Here is a 22,597-nt window from a genome sequence, read left to right on the forward strand (position 1 = left end):
TGACTTTATACATGATTGTTTGCTTTGCAAAATACCTCTTTCAAATGTTTTGCACAATCCTACACACAGGCATGTGGAGTTGAAATAACTGCTGTTTTTGACAAAATGCAGTTTTGTTTTAAAAGCAAAGGGTTCTAGGCACAGATGTCATATGAAATTATATTTTGCAAGGATATCGTTTCTGCACTGTAATACATTTACTGGAACTGATAAAGCAAACAAATTCAAATTTCTCAGTGACCTTTTCATTTTTACTGCTTACTAACAAGCCTAAGAAACATGATATGCATGCATGATATGCATGGCTGTTTTGCTAACATGATATGCAACAGGGTTAAGAAATTAAGAAATCTGGTCTGAAACAGCAGTAAGACACAAGGAGGATTAAATTTGGAAAAAGTCTTTCACACTGCAAGAACTTTTTTCAGAGATGATAATTTCAGTTTTTCAGATCTGATCATTTATGAGGGAAACTGGGAATTAAACGTCTGAAGGGTGGCTGCTAAACTCACATTAGACTTAATTAAGTTGTCTAAGACAATTGAAAAGTTTTCATGTACGAGTTGGTCACAACTCGATTTGGTCATGACCCGAACCTAATTTTGGAAATTTGGCATTTACAAAAAAAATGGCACAGAAAGGAAAATCGGGGAGGGGGGGTTGTGATTTTTGGGGGCAGAACCCGATTTGGTCATGGTCAGAAGTGTTCGTGACCAGAGGTTCTACTGTATGATAAAATTAAATGGTGAACTAGTAGTCTATTTGACTGAAACACTTGAAATTTGACAGGGCATATTTATTTGTTTTGTTAAAACAAATTAGTCTTAAAGACATTTGAATATACTGGAAATTTCTCGATTAATAACTGATACTTGATAAAATCTAAGTGTACTATGCAGTGCGACTTCCCCATCTTCCTCCTCCTCTCTCTGTAGCCTGAATATATTTTGAGAACGTGGCCAGAAGAACAAAGTATATCAGAAGAACAAAGTATATGTTACTGTATTTTCCCATTGGCCATTTTAGTGTCCCAAGACAGATGGACTTGTATATGCAAAGCATGAATACACATCAACAGTACCTTAATATTTTAGCAAAGTAATAAGAATATTATTTCCAGATTGTGCACACAAGTGTGGTTCTATGCCTAAAAAAATAATTAAAATTATAGAATGCATATTTACTGAATTTAATTTATAAAAATTTAATGTTTAACAGATCAAACTTCAGTTACACAGAAAGCATGCAGGCTTAGGTGCAAGTATGCCTATTTCTGCTGAAGAGATTCAGATCATCAGTACCAAAAACAAAAGGAACTGGGAAAAAGCAAGAGAAAGATTTGCAGAAACATTTCAGGATTCTAAAACTCTACAAAAATGCACAGAAGAATCTAACCCAAATTAGAAGAGCAGCAGAATTAAATTCATAATTTGTTAGCTTGTTTATGTAATTATGGTTTTTTGTCCTTAAAGGTGGAAATGTATTTGTTGTATATTAACTGTTATATACGCGCACTTAACTGTAAAGCACTGTCATTGTACAGGTTGATTTGTTTCTCTGACACAATTTTAATCATAAGATGTGCACGGCCTTAAGTGGCCCAGTTCTTTTTGAAGAGTTTTGGAAGTGAGTATGAGAGTAATTCAGGATTTTTTTTAATTTTATCACTTCGTTGAAACAATTTCTGTCTCTTTTTGATTCCTTATGGATCTCAAAGGAGTCTGTGGCCTCATGCAAAAGAAAGCAAAAAACAAGAGCCAAAAGCAATACTGATGCATCTCAGTTTCATAAAATGAAATCAATAATTTTTCTACCGTGTTTCCCCAAAAATAAGACAGGGTCTTATTTTCTTTTGACCCCCAAAATAAGGGTGTGGCCTTATTATCCGGGGGGGGGGGTTGTTTATTATTTTGGGGTTGCAGGAAACGGTGAGCATGGGACTGGATGTCCTGTCACCACCAGCACCTCCCCTCTTTGTCCTTCGCACAGGCTGGCACTGCCCTGCCTTGTGGAGCAGGACTCTGCAAGGCTTGCTGTGCTGTTGCACGCCTGAACTGCAGTGAGCTTCATCATAGTGGCATAGCTGGTGTCCTGCAGCTCGTGGCTGCACTGGTATATCAAGCTTTGCAATAGTGCTACCATTCGTGCGTGCAGCAGCACAACAAGCCTTACAGAGTCCTGCTCCACGTGGTGGCGGTGGGACAAGTCTTACAAAGACTCATTCTGGCAAATGGGGTGAGTGAGAAGCGAGACATGCATCTTACCTTTCCAGCTCCACCGCATTCCTCACCGTTGTTGTCCAGGGAAACACGTTGTAAAAAACCCATTGAAAGTTCAATTAAACTTCTCGAACTCGCAAGGGTTCTTTTACGTGTTTCGCTGGACACAATGGCAAGGAACGCGACGGAGCTGCCAGTCTCCGGTAAGACGTGTGTCTTGCGGTGGGGGCAATTTGGGGACAGCAAGTGGGGCACAAGACGTGTGTCTTACTGGAGACTGGCAGCTCCGTCGCGTCTCGGCTGGTCTGCAGGGAAACACCTTGTACAGTAAAAAACTCGTGAGTTTGAAAAACTAATTGCTCACACTTGCAAGAAGTTTTTCTTCACTGGGCAGGATGTTCCCCTGCGCAGACCAGAGACGCAACAGAGCTGCCAGTCTCCAGTAAGAGTTGCTTTGGGGTGCAATTTGGAGGTGGCAGGTGGGGCAGGGGATGGAGTGAGCCACAAGACATAAATCCCGGCTGGAAGCCGCTGGAAGCGGAGAAGAGACTTTTTGGGCCAGTCGCCTGCTGCCATGTCTTCTGGAAGCCAGGGCAGAGAAGCAGCAAATGCACAGCCACACATGGAAGCCCACTTCCAGAGTGGCTGCTGCCAGAAGACTACCCCAGCTCCTGAAAGAATCGTAAGCAGGTGGCTGGCCCAACCAGCCTCTTACCGCTCAGTCAGTGAGTGGTGTTCTGCCCGCCTAGAGGGGGAGTTGTCTGCTGGGTAGGCACTACATGGTAAGAAGTGCCAGGCGGCTGCTCTCTTGTGAATGGGGTGGGAGTTTACAGGCATAGGGGATGGATGGGAGGTGGGTGAGCACCAAGAACACGGGGGAGAGAGAAGAGAGGCAGTTCCTGATCAGTTCAGCTGATCCACAGGTGTTGATTAAGGGGCCCAGCTGCCATTATCTGACTGGGGAAGGGAAGAGCTGCCTCCTGTGCTGGCCACACCCATCCCTTCACTAGGGCTTATTTTCAGGGGAGGGCGTATAATCAGGTTTGGCCTTATTTTCAGGACATGTCGTATTTTCGAGGAAATACGGTAAAATTAGACAACAGTTCTGTTCTAAATGCAATATCACTATTTTTGGTGAGAAAATAATATACAAAAGGCCATATAGAAGGCCTTTATTTTCTTCTATGAAGAATTCTTAAGGGTTGTACATTAAGCTTCTAATATTCTATTCAGGTAGCATGTTTAGAAAATGATACTATCTTCTGTACTTTTTAGAATTCAGAATTACACAGTTCAGGGGCTGAACTATTACAAAATTCAGAATCTTCCTGGATTCAATTATTGTTTTTGATGATGTGCAAGGATGTTTCTAATCCAGTTTAGCTTTTTCAATATGCAGGGAATTCTGAGATAGGAAAAGCAATCATAGATTTGGAAGTGGCAGAGTCTAGGACTTTGGTACCATAAACTAGTCTTGGCCCTATTAGCCTTCTTATCTTCAGTCTGTACTGCCATACACCTTAAGATTTTTAATAGACAAGCACTATTTATTAACCTTTGTCCGTTGCTGGCAATGGAATTTAGGCTGGATTCTATTTTTTCCTCCATTTTTCTTCAAGATAGAGACTGAATATTTATTTATTGAAATGTTAATAAACATGCTTTCAAAAGATGTACTGTGAATTTTTAACTCACAAAAAAGGTAAACAAGAAAAATTTAATCAAATTTCATTTATATTTGGGTCTATGGAGCTTCTCAGTCATCCAGGGCAACATGATATTTCTATTTACATTTTGTAATTATATGGAATAATCTGCATTGTGGGTAATTGATCTTAACAATGGCTAATAGACCAATACTTGGTTTTATTTTTCATTTTTTAAAGATGCTGGAATTCTTACATCAAAAAACATTCAGCCCACATTTCATCCAAATATCACTATTTAAATTTCTAGGGATGAAACTGATTTAATTTAAAAACTATTTAATCTTTCAGATTAAGTTACTGGGAATAGCAGCTTGAGGTGGCATGTTCATTCTTAATTAATCAAAAATGCCTTTAGTTCTTTAAATGGCACCTATTACAGCTCAATCATTTCTTCTTCCTTAGCTCTCAGACAGCTAATAATAAAATATTGTATTGAAATAACTGTAACATAATAATGCTAATATCAAGCATTCACTTAGTTCTGTCATCTTCAACAGCAATGTTTTGGGAACAGGTTTTTATGGAAATTTTTTCAATTGCCTTGTTCTGCCTAAGAATAAAATGACAGTCGTGATAGTTTAAATTATAATTTAGAAATGAAACTTTAAACGGTTTCATACAAAAACAAGACATTTCTCAAAGCAAGCCAGCATGTTTTTAAGTATTAATGGAATTTGGACGAAGGCAGCATGTCTTATTTGATGATAATATATTTTTAATTGAAGAATGTTTAAATAGGTTCACATAAATGTGGAAAGTGGAAAGGTACTCGAATATGCTGAGTTTGTATATCAAACCAAATTATAAAGGTATTTGTTTGATTTTGGTTTAGAAGTACATAACAGAGGTCCTACATTCTTTGAAAGTATTGCCACAATACTGCATTTTTCAATGCAATGAAAATGTTAAATATACGTGAGGAAGTTCATCAACTATAATATGAAAAAGTTATATAACAAATGTAATAATATTGGTGATTCTATGGTAGACTTAGATATTTAAAATTGCTCTGTAAAGGGCATGTTGGAAGGAAATCTTGTTTGATGTTTATAAGATACCTTCTGTAGCAAGATCTGTTTTTCAGTTTTTTGATCATCCTATTGGAAGGAAAACAGATTTGAATTAATATTTACCATATAATTCATGTACATCTAAATTCAGGTATGCAACCTACTGTGCTATAGATTTACAAATCATCAAAATTTTATATATGTTTCAAGATCAAACATGATTTATAAAATGCTATTTAATAATAGCATTTTATAAATCATTTATTTAATGATTTAACAATGCTACAAAAGCTACTTTAAGCTGCCATGACCTTTGAGAAAAATATGTGCAAGTAGCAACCGTATTCCTATATCTAGTAAGTTAAAGGAATGTGACTTGCTTTTGCACAATTTGATTTTGGAGGTTGTAACCAATAAATGCAGTATTTGGAACTGCCTTATTTTCTCAGACCTCCTTCCATGGGCCACTTATTAATTGCACAAGGGACAATAACATTTAGTCCTAGAGATTTCATAGACGTTTGCAATATCTGGAAAAGTGGATACAGGCAGAGAACTTGCACAACAATCAAGAATTCGCTTTGGCCCAACAGTGAAAGTCATTTTATTAAGCTTATTATTTTCATTGCGATACAGTAAAAGTATCTGCCAATTCTTCTTCACTCATGCCCAAATACAAAACAGTCCCGAGATATACTGAACAAATAAAGGAACTGAAAATGCAAGTAGTTTAAGAATATAAATTTTGTTATTTTTCTCATTTAGAGTACATGCAAATAAACCTCAGTGTATTGCGTTTGTCTCATTGCACCAATATATGCGTGTAAGCATCACTGCTGTAATAATCTAGAGTCCCCAGATTCTCTGGTTACTGGCTACGTGCGAGCTTGAAAGCCTAAAGCGCAATTGTGTGTGGGTTTTGCTCCACGTGTAGCGGCAGTACAGTTTAGCTTTGAAAAGAATGTACAATCTTGTTTATCCTAAAGGTTTGCACATTTCCTAAGATCTCCCCTAGCTTTAATTACACTAGGAATTACACTTTATGTATGTAAGGAACTTTCTCTTTTTCTGCCTAAAAAGTGGGAGTGTAAAAATCATTCTTAACTTTTTTTTTAACAGCAAGGATAGTTAAACTAGGTTACCAAAAAAAAAAATCGGTAGCAAGCTATACCATGCTGCCTTTTGTCTACTTTTAGATTTTACTTTTGGGATAAGGTATCTTAAATCCAGCCAATGAGATATACAAAAGGTTTTTGAATTTAACGTTTCTATTCCCGCCCATTTGCTTTGGATTTAATTTGTATTGTCTTTCCAACTACTTACCCTTCCCGGCAAGATCTTCCAAATTGTAAGCAGTTTTAATCTACCTAACTCATTTTCAGTAAGTCTTGACGTTTATAGGATATTCTCGACAACAATAGCCTTACGAAAAGCAATCGCTGTCCTTTTAAAAACACAGAGAAAATATCTTCACCAATTCCCTAATTTTCCCCATCGGCTTCCGCTTTTGAGGCACGGGTCATCACGTGCTTTGCCTTAAAGAACCCGTGCGCAATTTTATCCATGCAGTTCTCTGCATTTCATCTGACAATGCCTTTAACTGGCTGAAGGATTCTGGGAGTTGAAGTCCACACATCTTAAAGTTGGCCAAGTTTGAAAAACACCGGTCAGAGTCTCTTGGTTTCTGGTGCCTTAACTATTACATCAAACGGACTCTCCTATTTTATATTTAATAGAAAACTTAATCATATATCTCATATTTTATATCTTGTAACTCCCAGCATTAAAGATATGTAATGGTCGTGTACACTCCACAACATCTGGTCTGTGGTGTTGAATAGCCAAAGCCAAAATGGTGTTTACATTTCTCTGCCGGAAAATTCCATTTACTCTTTAGATTCCCTCAAGATGAAGAGGAACCTTTAGAAAAGCTTTAGCAGCCGATTAATGTTTTGCCAGCCAGGCTGGATATTAAGGGAGAGAAGACTGTTCCTTAGCCTGTAGTTTGATGACCCAGAATTTGATCTGTTTCATTATTAAAGAGATACAGATTAAATAAGCACATCAAATTGTGTACTGCATTTGCCATCTTTTATTTTTATTTATTTGTTTATTTTGATGAGTATGTATTAGATAATATATATAGGTATAAGCATGAATTGAAAACATAAAATAAATACAATTAAAGGGAACATTAGGACAGGGATGATAGACACGCTAGTGCTCTTATGCATACCCTTTACAGACCTCTTAGGAATGAGGTGAGGTCAACAGTAGACAGTCTTAGGTTAAAGTTTGGGGAGTTTGGGGATGAAACCACAGAGTCAGGTAATGCATTCCAGGCATTGACCACTCTGTTGCTAAGGTCATATTTTCTGCAATCAAGTTTGGAGTGGTTCACTTTGAGTTTTTATCTATTGTGTGCTCCTGTATTGTTGTGGTTGAAGCTGAAGTAGTCATTGACAGGTAGGACATTGTAGGAGATGATTTTATGAGCTATGCTTAGGTCATAGCGAAGGCGGCGTAGTTCTAAATTTTCTGGGAGAAGTACAATTAATTCTGGCTTAATAGCTACTCTTTCAGTGACTGTTAGAACTTATAATTGTGCTGAACGAATAGAACATATGTTTCCCTGGTCCCATTTTCATGATCCAGGTGCTCAGCGAACAGCTCAGAATTACAACATGTGGCAACCACGTGATGTTGCATTTAACAAGGGTGGGGATTCTCTTAATGACAGAACCAGAAGTGCTGGGACTGCTGTCGCTAAGTGGTGTGGTCATATGACATCATTCTTTATGACTAGATCATTAGGGGATTAATCAAGATGATTAAGGGACTGGAGACTAAAACATATGAAGAACGGTTACAGAAACTGGGCATGGGCTTGTCTAGTGAAGAGAAGGACCAGGGCAGACATGATAGCAGTGTTCCAATATTTTTTTTTTAATTTGCATTTATATCCCGCCCTTCTCCGAAGACTCAGGGCGGCTTACACTGTGTTAATCTTCATCCATTTGTACATTATATACAAAGTCAACTTATTGCCCCCAACAATCTGGGTCCTCATTTTACCTACCTTATAAAGGATGGAAGGCTGAGTCAACCTTGGGCCTGGTGGGACTTGAACCTGCAATAATTGCAAGCAGCTGCTCTTAATAACAGGCTGCATTAGCCTGTTGAGCCACCAGAGGCCCTGTGGTGCTACCACAGAAAGGAGGAGTTCAAACTATTTTCCAAGGCATCCGAAGGCCAGACAAGGAATAATGGATAGAAACTTATCCAGAAGAAATTCAACCGAGAAATAAGGAGAAATTTTCTGACAGAACAATCAACCAATGGAACAATTTGCCTTTGGAAGTTGTGGGAGCTTCATCACTGGAGGCTTTCAAGAAGAGATTGGACTGCCAGTTGTCAGAAATGGTGTAGGGTCTCCTGCTTGGGTGGGGATTGGACTAGAAGAAAGCAACTGTGTTGCTTAGCAATGAAAATTCCAGTCCTGATTACCTTCATTAACTGAGGACTACCTGTAGTGTTAAACTACCTGGATTTGTAGACTTTTGTTCCAATTGCTCCTTTTGGCCACTAGAGGCCGCCATAGCTATACAAGAATCAATCAGCAATCTTGGGTGAGCTGTAAAGAATAAGAGTGAAAGACTAAGACTAAAGACTAAGACTAAAAATCCTGGTAAGCTCCTTCCACTTATGATTGTATGACTGTAACTTTGTTGCTTGTGTCCTTATGATTTATATTGATAATGTTTCCTGTTTGCTTATGACTATCATTAAGTGTTGTACCTTATGATTCTTGATGAACGTATTTTTTCTTGTATGTACATTGAGAGCATATGCACCAAGATAAATTCCTTGTGTGTCCAATCACACTTGGCCAATAAAAATTCAATTCAATTCAATTCAATTCAATTCAATTCTATTCTATTCTATTCTATTCTATTCTATTCTATTCTATTCTATTCTATTCTATTCGTTAGCAAAGGAAATTCTGGTGCAATTACCATCATTAAATGAGGACCACCTATTCAAGAAGCTTTGGAATTGCATCTGATGACCCTTCCTCAAGCACAATCACTTCAACCAAATATATCCTGTACCAGTTGATTTGTTCACAGAGAACAATTACTTTCAGTCTGTATTACAAAAACTATAGACCATGCCACAGCATTTCAGTTGGATTAAGCTCAGAATTTTGAAATACAGAATTTCTTCCATGAATGCCTTCTAGAACGTTTCCATAAGAGATCTTTGCATCAGTTATACACTTGGCCAATATCACAGTGTTGATCATGCCTGACATCTGAGCCAATTTATTAGTAAAAAATTTTAAAAGGTTCTTATCTGGTACATCCAAAATTGTAACAAAAGTGATTTACTGATTTGTTTACATGAAATTTGCAGAACTTGTAGGTGAAAATTTGACCCACTCCATCTTCTCTTCCCATAGGTCACAGGTCCTAACTCCTGGTCCATGGCATGCAAGCAATCAGGCCACACAAACAAGCAAAGCCCCATCCATGGAATGCAGGCAGTATTGAAAACCACGCCCCCTCTGGTCCATAGAAAAAACTTTCTCCATGGAACCGGTCCCTAGTGCCGAAAAGTTTGGGGGGCACTGCCATAGATATTCAGTTGCCACAGCTTTATTCTCAGCAGTAGTCTGAAGCTGAGAAAAATGAACATATTTAAATAGTTTTGGAAAGGCCACCCAGCTCCCAAATGACTCTGGGCAGTTTACATAGTTCAAAGAGGTTAAAAAAACATGTACACCTGAATAACATCACCCATTGCAAAAAACAAAACAAAACACATTGCCCAGCAACCAACAACCTTAGGCCTGGAGTAAAGGAACTTTTTCAAAGACTTATAGAACCGTGTAGGGTGGGAGCCATGCACACCTCTGAGGAGATGCTGTGCCAGAGGGCAGACACATTGACAGAGAAGGCATGTCTCTGGATGCTATTAGGTGGCATTGTTTAAATGAAGGCACCCAGATCGTCCCTAGTGTATCTTATTGGATAGGCACAAATAACTGGAGACAAGTGGTGCCTCAATACCCTATACCATGAAGATTTTTTAGGTGATAACTGGCATCTTAAATTGCACCTAAATGCTAACTGTCTAGCAATGTAACTAGTGACATATATATTTGAATGTATCTATGTCAAGATCATGATTGTTACCTTTTCCTTTTTTAGTTATGAACACTCTTGACTAGTTCTCATGCATCTGGGATTAAAGAAGAGAATCTTTTAGTCAGAGGTCACAGATTCTAATTAAACTGAGCTGGTGTATCATTTCTTCTCTCGGCTTATTGTTTGTATAAAGGTAAAGGTAAAGGTTCCCCTCGCACATACGTGCTAGTTATTCCCGACTCTAAGGGGCGGTGCTCATCTCCGTTTCAAAGCCAAAGAGCCAGCACTGTCTGAAGATGTCTCCATGGTCATGTGGCCGGCATGACTCAACGCCAAAGGCGCATAGAACACAGTTTCCTTCCCACCAAAGGTGGTCCCTATTTTTTCTACTTGCATTTTTACTTGCTTTCGAAACTGATAGGTTGGCAGAAGCTGGGACAAGTAACGGGAGCTCATCCCGTTACACGGCAGCACTAGGGATTCGAACCGCTGAGCTGCCAACCTTTCGATTGACAAGCTCAACGTCCTAGCCCCTGAGCCACCGCATCCCTTTTGTATGCTCTGCTTAATTATTAAAACATCAGCTAATTTCTTTTTTATGTCCAATATAATATATTTTTCCATGTCATTCCTGTAGCCTATCATTTGCATGTCCACTTTTAACTCAGTCTCTGCCTTGTTCCTCTTTCGTTACATCTTTTAGACACTGTTTATCCATAAAGACAGATTGACATTGTTAACATTAATTTCTGACATGATTTTTTGAAAGTATCAGTATATCATGTTAAAATATTTTGCACCAATCTGTAACTCTTAGTCAAGTTTATGTGCTCTTCTCCTTTAAATGAAATCACTAGTTCCCTCTAGTGTCCAATTTTTAACAATTTTATGATTTTTTTAAAAAATTCAAAATAAAAGTATTTTACCACTAGAAGGATTTTTATAATTAATCCCAAAACCTTATTTCAAATTTATCTGGATTCTTACTTATTTGTAGCATTATAAAATTAAAGTTTTAATCAACATTTTGCAGTTATTTCAAAAACTTTTTTTAAAAAAATTAACCTTGTAGTTAAAATTATCTTTTACTAAGAATTGAAGACACATTCACCTGGTGTTTTCAAACTTGTTGGATCAAACCACTTATAATAGCTGAAAAGTAGTTAATAAGAAATTTCCAAAAATGATTAGAAACTATGCACAGTTAGTGTGTTTTCAAAAGGCATTGACCATAGTATGAGCAAGATGACTATTCCCTCGTCTTCTAGTGCTCAAAATCTATTGGAGACTCTGTCTTGTGGTATCCTTTCAAGAGCAACTGTCTGGATTCCTTGTGGCTTGTCCACTCCTTGACTGGGAGAAGTTCAAAGAGGTGGTCAGTGTGCAGTGGTAAAATGCTACTGGTTTGCACCAGTTCGGGTGAATCGGTAGTGATAAAAGCTACCGGTTTGAATGAACCAGTAGTAAAAAAAGCTACCGGTTCATCTGAACCAGCATTTCCGACGATCAGCTGTGCTACACGATTTAAATTCGAAGCAGGATTTTCTGCTTTCTAGCGAATCTAAATCGCGCGGCACAGTTGTTTCCCGCCGCCCATTCTACTTAACTTCCCAAGCCTCTTTTTTCCACGCGCAGCATGTGTTTGGCGTGCACCATGGGTAGAGAACCGGTGGCAAACCGGGAAGGATTTTACCACTGTCAGTGTGCCATCTCTTCCTTCTTCACTGCAGTTATTGACTTTCATTTTTGTGCAGCTGTCTTCAGTCCACAATTTCTTTTTCGAGATGTCAGGCTTGTCCTTTATTTTTTCCAAGAAAATACAGTCACATAATCAAGACTCATATTCAGTACTGTGTTGAGTCTTCCTGAACATATTGGCTGTAAGTTTTGTTTATCTGGAACTAAGGAATATCAATGGAATATATATGCCCTATTTTTTTTGTAAATTTATTATTGGCTATATATACAGTATATCTTTCGCATTATTTAAACTGCTATACAGAATTAATGAATTAGCCTATAATGGGCAAAATAAACTTGACAAACTAAATGGAGATTGCATCCCTACTACTATTTTTTAAATAGAACCAAGGTCAAATCCAGTTCGTCTTGAAATGAACAGTACGTTTTGGCACTCCTTGCTTTTTATAGCTCTTCGTACATGGCCTAAAACAAAATTGGTAGCTTATTATTATTGAAAGAGAGCTACAGCGAACACGACTGGAATGGGGCATGTTTAGATCAACTCAGAGATATTATCCCTGTTATCTGTTATTTTAGTGGATGAAGTAGAAAGTCTCTGAAACTGACCCTGAAATGATTTAATTATATCTTCCCTTTGTGGTTATATTGACTGGAAATCAACTGAGAATATTTATTTACTTCAGTGTGTTTGGAGACTAAAATATTTATTTTCTGTTATTGATCAAAGCCTACCTTTTTCACAGCTCAGTGCACAACAACGTGGTAGATTCTGTGAATTTGCTTGGCATAGCTGCCATCTTCCCTTGCTCATTAACTATATTTACTACCAGAAGAGAGGTTGTTTTCTGGTGAAGGCCTCAGACCATTTTGCAGGTGGGAGGAATAAGAGTGAGTGAGTCTGCATGTGTGCATAGAAACTCCCTCTTATACTCTATCTGACACATGCACGTTATGTACACTTGTATTATACCCACACACATTATATGTATACATATACATATACATAAACATATACATATACTTATAGCCCTCAGCTTACAATCACAATTGAACCCAAAATTTCTGTGGCTAAACAAAACAGTTAAGTGAGTTTTGCCCCATTTTATGACTGTGCATGCCACAGTTGTTAAGTGAATCACTGCAGTTGTTAAGTTAGTAACACAGTTGTTAAGTGAATTGACTTTGCTTGTCAGAAGATCGCAAAAGGTGAACACATGACACTGGGACACTGATCATAAATATGAGTCAGTTGCCAAGCATCTGAATTTTGATCACATGATCATGGGGATGCTGCAGCAATAATAAATGTGAAAAATTGCCATAAATCACTTTTTTCAGTGTTATTGTAACTTTGAAAGGTCACTAAATGAATTGTTAAGTCGAGGACTGCATATACATATCGGGGTGAAATTCATCCGGTTCTATCCGGATCATGCAATATGGTAGGGCTGACTGCATGAAGCCCCGCCCACCCACGCGGACGTCATGACGTCCCTTTTTTGCTATGATTTTCAGTTTCTGCACATACACATACACCTACACATCAGCAGATTTTTCTGTTGATCCCTTTCATTTTTCTCATGGTTTCCTGAATTTTTAATTACTTTGCTGTAATTACATTATTTTATGAACATATTCATCTTTTATTGTATCTTAAGCATTGAATTTTGCTGTTTTAATATAAAAATGACACATTAATCTCTCAGATATTTCCAAAAATTATTAATAAGTTTTTGGGGCTCAAAGGCACATTTTGAAACCTAGGAAATAATTGGGTATAGAGTAACTGGGATGTCCTATACCTGGTAAATATTATTGAAATGAATTAATTTGAACAGGTTCTGATTTTAATTAATATGTTATTGTAAGTCTGTCTAACACAAGAGGAGGTCTGTGCAGTAATATTAGTAAACTTGCCTTAAATTGTCTTCTTGTGTCTCCACATTCTTATTCTGTATTTTTTCACTTAAAAAGGACTGCTTTTTATGCTATGCATATTTATGAACAGAGAAGTCTTACACTCCCTGCATAAATAATGATTGTCACAGATTCAAGTAGCATTGGGCCTTATTGCATTTTGCACTACGGTTCACCTGTCACTCCCCACCAGTGAAATGAAGAACAACAGGAATAAGAACGGCAGTGAAAAAACAGGTCTTCATAAAATACAGAGGCCTTAATTTCAGAGATCTGAAAGCACTCAAAAAAGTGTGAAGGCAAAACTGAGTAGGTTTGGCCTATGATAATTTGCTGTCCAAGAGCATCCAAAGGATGAGATTTTTTTAAAAAAAACAGTCAAGATGGCAGCTGTGATATTTTTCTTCCATTCTTTGTACAAAAACCGGTAAGACTGAAAGCTGACTATTTATACTTCACTGCATTTATGGATACATCCAGCTGTGTCTTCTGAAGCATAATTATTAATTTCTGTAGGTCTAAAGGAAGCCGTATGCTGATCAGTCAAGTTGAGTTGACTCCAACTTTATCCTGCAATATTTGGGCTGGGACTTGTTAACAGTCTATACTATTGTGATTTTTTTCCATTCCATCAGGCAACAATCTTATATTATTATAATATACTGTAGGGAAGAAATCGATTTTGCAATGTTCTGCAGTTTCTGATTATAGGGTTTGTTATTTGCAAAATCCTTAGCCCCTGTCCTTTGAACATCTGGAAGCCACAGGGTGGTGCTTGGACCTTGGCTTCTAGTTTTGGTCTTGATTGTTGTTCATTAATGTTTACAACAATTGTCATGTTATCCCATCACCAGCTGGCACTTCTCAAATGATCTCATCTTAGCTTGCTGAGCACCTGTATCGCTTTAGGGGCCAAGTATTGTTCTTCATGAGCTTCCTTTGTTTTAGTTTCTGGCCATACATTCTTGTTTGGCTTTGTGTTCATGGGGATAATTCCAACAGCATTAAAAGAACATATGACAAAGTTACCCAATAAATTTTATTTTGAGAATGCCTTGCGTATAATTATGTTCAGGTGCTGATGGATCAAGAATATTTAAAATGGAGAAGGGATTGAGTTTTCTATTACTTTTAAAATTTAATGGCTGGATAAAGGTAGCCAAGTTACAGGAATTCCTGCTGTACTCTACTAACCTCCACATTGAGGAGGCATTTGGGATTTATAATATGGAATAACTATTCTTGACAACCATTTCAAAGCTCTGTTACATAGCTTAGCTGCTAAAATTGTAGGTCACCTTGCAGACTCAATTTCCTCTGCTGAAATTTGGCAGCAAACCATCAGAATTTGCCTGCACAATTTTCCTTTTAAAAGGAACTACTTAAAAATGTCTTGCTTAGCAATGGAAATGTTGGGCTCAATTATAGTCATAAATCAAGGACTACCTGTACTGACCTTTAATACCAACATATTGTATTCCAGTCACTGACTTGGTTGACAATAGTCCCTTGCAGTTGCTGGGTACTCCCTCCTTTCCCTTTGGATCTCTAGGTTTTATTCTGCATTCAGTTGTTATAGCAGAAATATTAAAGCTAAGAAAAAAAGATCAACAAGCGTGTTAAAGATTACAGTGTTGTATGAAAGCCTTGGGAGAATGAAAAAGTCTTTGCTACTGAAAAAATACATAAGTAGGTTCCAGAGGAGTCAATTTTGCTAAGAATATTCTATACCAGTACTTCTTCACCTGTACTGACCAGCCATTTCTTAGCTGAGGACACCTTAAAAGAAAGATCCAAGAGGGCGTGAATTAGAAGAAGGGTTTCTCCAAATATAAAAGTATCAAATTGGGTTCCGGTGAGCACGAGAGCAGCTGATAAAGAGGGAAGCTCCTCTGAGACCTATTGTCAAATGACATCTTTTGCTTAAATATCCCTCGCTACCAGGATAAACAGGTATCCCCAATTAAACGAGGTCCTGAGGATCCCTACGATATATTTCAAGAGTGATAATTTTAGCTTACCGCTCCTCCAAAACCACCGGCAACTACCACTCAACTGCCGTTACCACTTCCATCTTGTAACGGCTGCTCTCAGAAATCTAACCTAAATCTGAGTGATCAAATAACCGCTTAAATAATTGACCGAGTGGATTCAGGAGACCTGATCTGTGCGGCTGCCACTGCCGCCGCCCCCCTCACCGCTACCAGGACTCAGACGACCTTAGTGGATTCAGTAGATCCTGATTTGGCGTCTGCCGCCCCATCCCTCACTGCTGCGGGATACGGACGACCGTTGGTCAACCGCCGGCCCGCTGTTCACCTCTGGTGGCCCGGTGAACTCAGAAGATCCGGTTTGAGGGCTGCTGCTGCAGCCGCCTCCGCTGCCGGTGGGCACTCGACCGCCAAACAGCTGATTCAAACAACCGCCGCCGCCCACCGCTGACCCACGCCGCATCCGCATTCTGACAGCCGTCGGACCACCGCCTGGCCCGCTGATTCTTCTCTGGTGGCCCGGTGAACTCAGAAGATCTGGATTTGAGGGCTGCTGCTGCAGCCGCCCCTCCGCTGCCGGTGGGCACACGACCGCCAAACAGCTGATTCAAACAGCCGCTGCCGCCGCCCGCCGCTGACCCACGCGCATCCGCATTCTGACAGCCGTCGGACCACCGCCTGGCCCGCTGATTCTTCTCTGGTGGCCCGGTGAACTCAGAAGATCTGGATTTGAGGGGCTGCTGCTGCAGCCGCCCCCTCCGCTGCCGGTGGGCACACGACCGCCAAACAGCTGATTCAAACAGCCGCTGCCGCCGCCCGCCGCTGACCCACGCCGCATCCGCATTCTGACAGCCGTCAGACCACCCCCTGGCCCCACTGATTCTTCTCTGGTGGCCCAGTGGACTCAGGAGATCCGGATTAGTGAGGCTGCTGCTGCCGCCCCCCCAGCTGCCGGTGTCCCCACGACCGGCAAACAGCTATTCAAGCAGCGATTCTAACAGCCGCCGCCACCGCCCACTCTACTTCCTCCTCCATACCCAAAGGTCTTTTTAAATCTCCCACCAATCTCCACCATAAACATAGTGGATCACAGCATCCACAATTGCTATCCTGCTTACTCCATTTTCACATCACTTCCTTCTCTGCACCTCCAGTATCCCTACTCCAAATTTATTCCAGTGTAAGTGAAAGAGAGTGAAATAGTAATTGAGAAAGATTGTTTTAGAAAAGATACTTCCTCAATTATCGAATAATTATAAAATTATTCAATAATTAAAATAATTATAAAATTATTCAATAATTAAAATAGAAATAATAAGAAAGATACTTCTTCATTACTTATCACATAATTTATTTAAAATAATAATATTAAATATATCTATCTATCTATCACTATGCCAGCCAAAAAATCCAACTCTGATAAAAACTTAGAAGCAAGAATAATAGCTACAATTGAACTAAACTTGGAAAAAAGAATACTTGCTATTGAACAAAACCTAGAAAAAGAATACTAGCCATTGAACAAAACTTAGAAAAAAAAATCCTATCAGTTATAGAACAAAGCTTCACCAATCTGATAAAACAAATTACAACACAAAAAAATGATTTCTCGACTGATCTAAATCTCTTCCCAACTCATCTACCTTTACATAATACTGATCCTTCAACCCTACCTAAACAACAATTTACTACTGACCAACTAATTAGTGTTGCCTTAGCGAGAGGCCAAAAAATAAATAATGCAATATTATTTGGTCTAGATAACACAAATGAATCCGATATCACCAAAATTCAAAACTTAATTGGAAATTATAATTCATCATCCATCTCCCCAAATGAAATTATTTCAGTCTCCAGAGATGGTCCTGAATATAAAAACAGTGACGGATCAATAGCACCAAGATTCTGCAGAGTCATCTGCATAAGCGAGAACAGCAAACGTAAGTTCATATATACCATCAACTCTATTGCTAAATCTAATCCTGCCTACAGTAAACTTAGATCACGCCCTGATCTATCTTTCCTGCAGCGGATACGTTCTCGTGAACTCCGCACTGAGCTTAAACGAAGACAAGATAATGGTGAATCAAACCTATATATTGATTACCGTGCCAATTGCATTAAAATTAAATCCTTCAATCAAAATTCACCACCAAACCCCCATCACCCATAACATCCAACCAGCCATCCAACAACCAATCAAGTACCCATCACCCAACCATCCATCGAAACTGTCATCCAATCAGCCATCGAACAAACCATTCAACCAGCCATCCGTACAGCTATCCAACAAACTATTCAACCAGCCATCCGTTCATCCATCCAACCAACCTTCCAACCAGCCTTTCAACCATCCATCCAACAAACCTTATCAACAAACAGTCTAGTACCCAACATCCAAGCACTCACTACCCAAAACTTCCATCCACCCATCCAACCTCCAATACAACCACCAGTTATACATATCCTCAACCAACTAACATTCAAAACTAGGTATGCACGCCTCTTACCTCTTTAACACCTCTTTCTACAGATTTTAAATGTAAATTGATGAATGCAAGAAGTATTCTTAACAAATTACCTGAATTTATCCTCCTGCTAAACAGTGGTACATTTGACATTATATTTATTTGAAACATGGCTAATCTCTTCCATCCCTGATTCCATCATTTTAAACAAAGAATATCAAGTTCACCGTTCAGATCGTGAAAACCGAAGAGGTGGTGGAGTGGCTATTTTCTATAAAAGTCACTTAATCTAAAAACATACAAGTTGCCCACAAACTTTCTCTTCCTGAAACTATTGTATGTGATCTATCATCTAATACCGCACTTGATTCATTCTATGCTACAGAGCCCCCGACTACGATATTACTCATGCTAATATTTTAACCTCATTACTAACTTGGGCTGCCTCTTGCCCATATCCACTCATCTTCCTGGGTGACCTAAATTTACCTCTCATCAACTGGATAACTAACGAAAGTACAACTGATCCAATCCACACAACAATATACAACGCTGTTACTAACCTAGGTCTTGAACAACTTGTAACCAATAATACAAGACTAAACAACTGCCTTGACCTCATCTTCTGCAACAATAACAATACCATTTATGGACTACAAATAAGAGAACCCTTTTCCAACAGTGATCATTGCATGATTGACTTCCATCTTAATATACGTTGTGACTTTAACCATCATATCAATAGCATTCCCATTTACAACTTCAAAAAAGCCAATTATGACTCTATAAACAATGATCTTTCATTTCTAGACTGGCAAAATCTGTTCTCAACCTGTATAACTGCTGAAGACCACTATAGAGTTTTTCTACTCGAAATCAACAGAGTCATCGAACTATATGTACCACTAACTACCATCAAGATTAGGAAAAGCAAACTACCCATATCAATAAAAAAGCTTCAATCTAAAAGATCCTCTGGAAAAGAAACAAAAGGGCTATGTAGCTAATTTTAAAAACGCTACAGAACTATATGCAACCAAATAAAACTGAATGCACAAATTACCACACCAAGCAAGAAGAGGATCTTCTGCACAAATACCAGTCGTGCCTTCTATAATTTTGACATCAACAAGCTTAAAAACTCTAGACGCATGCCACCTCTAAAAGATCCTGATGGCAATGAATACAATGCTGAAGAATCTAGAGCAAACCTCTTTAATAAATTCTTTGCATCAGTTTTTGTCAACAGTGATGGCACTCATCCAACATTCCAAATTTGTACAATCAATGAGCATGACAACTTAACAATTGTTGATTTTACAGAAGAAAATGTTGGTAAAGCTCTAAGTAAATTGAAGCCATCTCTATCCATTGGACCTGATGGTCTTTGTGCTTACTTTTAAAAACTCTCTAGTAATCTAGCAGAACCCTAAGTATAATCTTTAATATAGCCTTTAGAACCAGTTCCCTTCCCAGTCTCTGGTCGCTAGCCACAGTCATTCCAGTTTTCAAAAAAGGCGACCCCAGCTTAGTTGATAATTATAGACCTATCTCCCTATGTTGCGTCGCCTGCAAGGTTATGGAATCCATCATCAACCAATCCATTACCTTACACTTAGAAATGCACAACCTTCTCTCAAAAAAACAATTTGGCTTCAGGAAAAATTATCATGCAATCTACAACTTCTACTGTAAAACCTATGGCCTACAAATCTTGATCTAGGTAAATCAATAGATGCAATATACATAGACTTCTGCAAAGCTTTTGACTCAGTAGTACATGATAAACTTCTCCTAAAATTAAAATCCTATGGCATTTCAGGACCCTTACACCACTGGATATCTGCTTTTTTGTCAAACAGACAACAAATAGTTAAAATTGGTAATGCTCTTTCAAATCCTGTTCCTGTCAAGAGTGGTGTTCCTCAAGGCAGCGTTCTTGGACCTACTCTCTTTATAATATATATAAATGATCTTTGTATTGATATTTCAAGTAACTGTGTTCTCTTTGCTGATGATGTCAAACTTTTCAACACCACTGACAATGCATCCACAATTCAAAAGGACCTTGATCATCTATCTGCCTGGTCTAAAATTTGGCAACTACAAATTTCAACCAGTAAATGCTCAGTCTTGCACATTGGAAGAAAGAACCCAATCACAAAGTACATGCTTGATGGACATTGCCTCGCAGATGACCCCACCCTGTCAAAGACCTTGGAGTTTTTACATCTAACGATTTAAGTTCCAAAGCCCACTGCAACTACATAGCTAAGAAGGCTCTAAGAGTTGTCAACTTAATTTTACGTAGCTTCTTTTCAAAAAACACCATGCTACTGACCAGAGCATATAAAACATTTGTTAGGCCAATTCTTGATTACTGCTCTCCTGTCTGGAACCCTTACCATATATCTGACATCAACACAGTTGAGCGTGTCCAAAGGTATTTTACGAGAAGAATTCTCCATTCCTCTGAAACTAATAAAATACCTTATTCCACCAGACTTGATATCTTGGGTCTAGAAAACTTGGAACTTCGTCGCCTTCGACTGGATCTGGGTTTAGCATATAAAATCATCCGTTGTAATGTCCTTCCTGTCAATGACTTTTTTAGTTTCAATAACAATATCACAAGAGCTACAAACAGATTCAAACTCAATGTCAACTGCTCCAGTTTAGATTGCAGAAAACACGATTTCTGTAACAGAATTGTATATACTTGGAATGCATTACCTGACTCTGTGGTTTCTTCTCATAACCCCAAAGGTTTCACTCAAAAACTGTCCACGGTTGACCTCACCACTTTCCTAAGAGGACTCTAAAGGGGCGTGCATAAGAGCACAAACGTGCCTACCGTTCCTGTCCTACTGTTTCTTTCCCTATGTATATACACGTTTTTAGTACCTCATTTCTCCTCATATATACGTTCATATATTTATAACCTTTTATGTAACGCTTGTATATATTGTTATGACAAATAAATAAATAAATAAATAAAAATAAATAAATAAATTGTATTTGCAGAGGACTTTCAGAATGAAAGTGAAATGTGCATTTTATTTCACTGTGTGCTCAGTAGATATTAAACTGCATCTCTCTCTCACACACACAATGTGATAGATCTATCAATTATAATTAGCTGTCACATTAAATACAACCCCTAGTATGATTTGTTATTTCCTAGGAGTAAACAACTTGCTCCCAAGCAGCATTTCAATCACCGATTCTGGCTTAGAAGAACAAACCATACTCTCATTGTGGCTCTTACAGTAATGCAAGAATCTTTGCAGAATACAATTGATTTCAGATGTGAAATAAATGCCCAAAGAAGATTTGACAAAAAAAAATATATCAGAATATTGACAGCCGGCAATGTATTTTCTTTTTATTAGATTTTGCAACCAGGATCATTGGAATTGAATCAGGTACTTTTATTTTCAAAGATCTTTCGTTTTAAGAATAATGATCCAGTTGGTGACTATTGGATAGGTCAAATTACAAAGCAATAATTATTTTGCACTATCTGCTTTTCATCGGCTATCTCATGGTTGCTTTGCAAAAAGGATTTTTGTAGGAGGATATGCAGTCTCATTCATTCATTTAAGATCCTGGCTTCTTTTTGAAACACCAGCAATGCCATGTCTTTTCGTGGTTCTAAATAAGGTACCCTAACCCCACAATCTGAAAGTACCTCACATTGGTACAAAAACTTAGAATGTACTCACCCCAAATGCAGAAACCATGCCTTGTGACTGAAACTGCTTCAGCTATAATGCATGTTCTTCAACGTTTCTTATTTGGGGAAGCTGACTTGAGAGTCATGACATGATCAAGATGGATTGCTTTTGCTGCTCCATCTTTCTGATGCAAATAGCAATTTGGGACTGTCCCTATAATACTATTGTGTGACAGGAAATTGCTGGGTGCTGCTGGAACTCTAGGAAGCTGCAGTTACAGAAAAGGAACTGGCTCTTCTTACAATAATGTCAGCAGAAGCCAGAGTCTTTTAAGAATCGGAAATGCGAGGAAAGTGAGGTGAGAGAGATATGAAAACTGATAGAGTAACTGTAGCAATAACTGATCTTAGCTGGAAGCATATATATCCAACGTTTCTGTTGCAACATCTGAGCTTTGAAGCAAATAGCCCAGTGAGATGCATCTGGCTGCTGAGGCCAACCTGAAAATAAATGGACACTGAAAAAAAATCTAAAGCCATTTTGGCTTGAACAGCACTATTTCCAGCCTAAGAATGACTGCTTTAAAAGTGAATGGAAGTAGTCACCGGAGTTTGAAGGTACCACATGGGAAGGTAAAGCATGAATGACAGAATGTTAGAGATACGTTAAACAGAAAGGAAAACTGAAGGAACAGGGATAGTTAGCAATTTTTTTCTCACGGTAAATGTATTTTAATTGTGTTCTACAGTGAT

At 38.4% G+C, this 22,597-nt stretch overlaps 1 protein-coding gene and 1 non-coding gene across 2 annotated transcripts in view; one reads left to right on the forward strand and one right to left on the reverse strand.

The window, feature by feature from the left end:
• AGGF1 (angiogenic factor with G-patch and FHA domains 1) overlaps positions 1 to 3,891 on the forward strand; it is a 29,434-nt gene extending 25,543 nt beyond the window's left edge. Inside the window, exon 14 of the mRNA XM_058170499.1 lies at positions 1,219 to 3,891. Within this exon, the coding sequence (XP_058026482.1) occupies positions 1,219 to 1,404 (186 nt within the window). The 3' untranslated portion in view covers positions 1,405 to 3,891. The remainder of the gene's footprint in view (positions 1 to 1,218) is intronic.
• Positions 3,892 to 5,261: 1,370 nt separating this feature from the next.
• On the reverse strand, positions 5,262 to 5,394 carry LOC131193792 (small nucleolar RNA SNORA47). The gene has a single exon (XR_009154042.1). It is a non-coding gene; the product is annotated as a small nucleolar RNA SNORA47 (small nucleolar RNA).
• Between the last annotated feature and the right edge of the window lie 17,203 nt (positions 5,395 to 22,597).

The sequence above is a fragment of the Ahaetulla prasina genome, chromosome 2 (assembly GCF_028640845.1).
Source record: "Ahaetulla prasina isolate Xishuangbanna chromosome 2, ASM2864084v1, whole genome shotgun sequence".
NCBI lineage: Eukaryota > Metazoa > Chordata > Lepidosauria > Squamata > Colubridae > Ahaetulla > Ahaetulla prasina.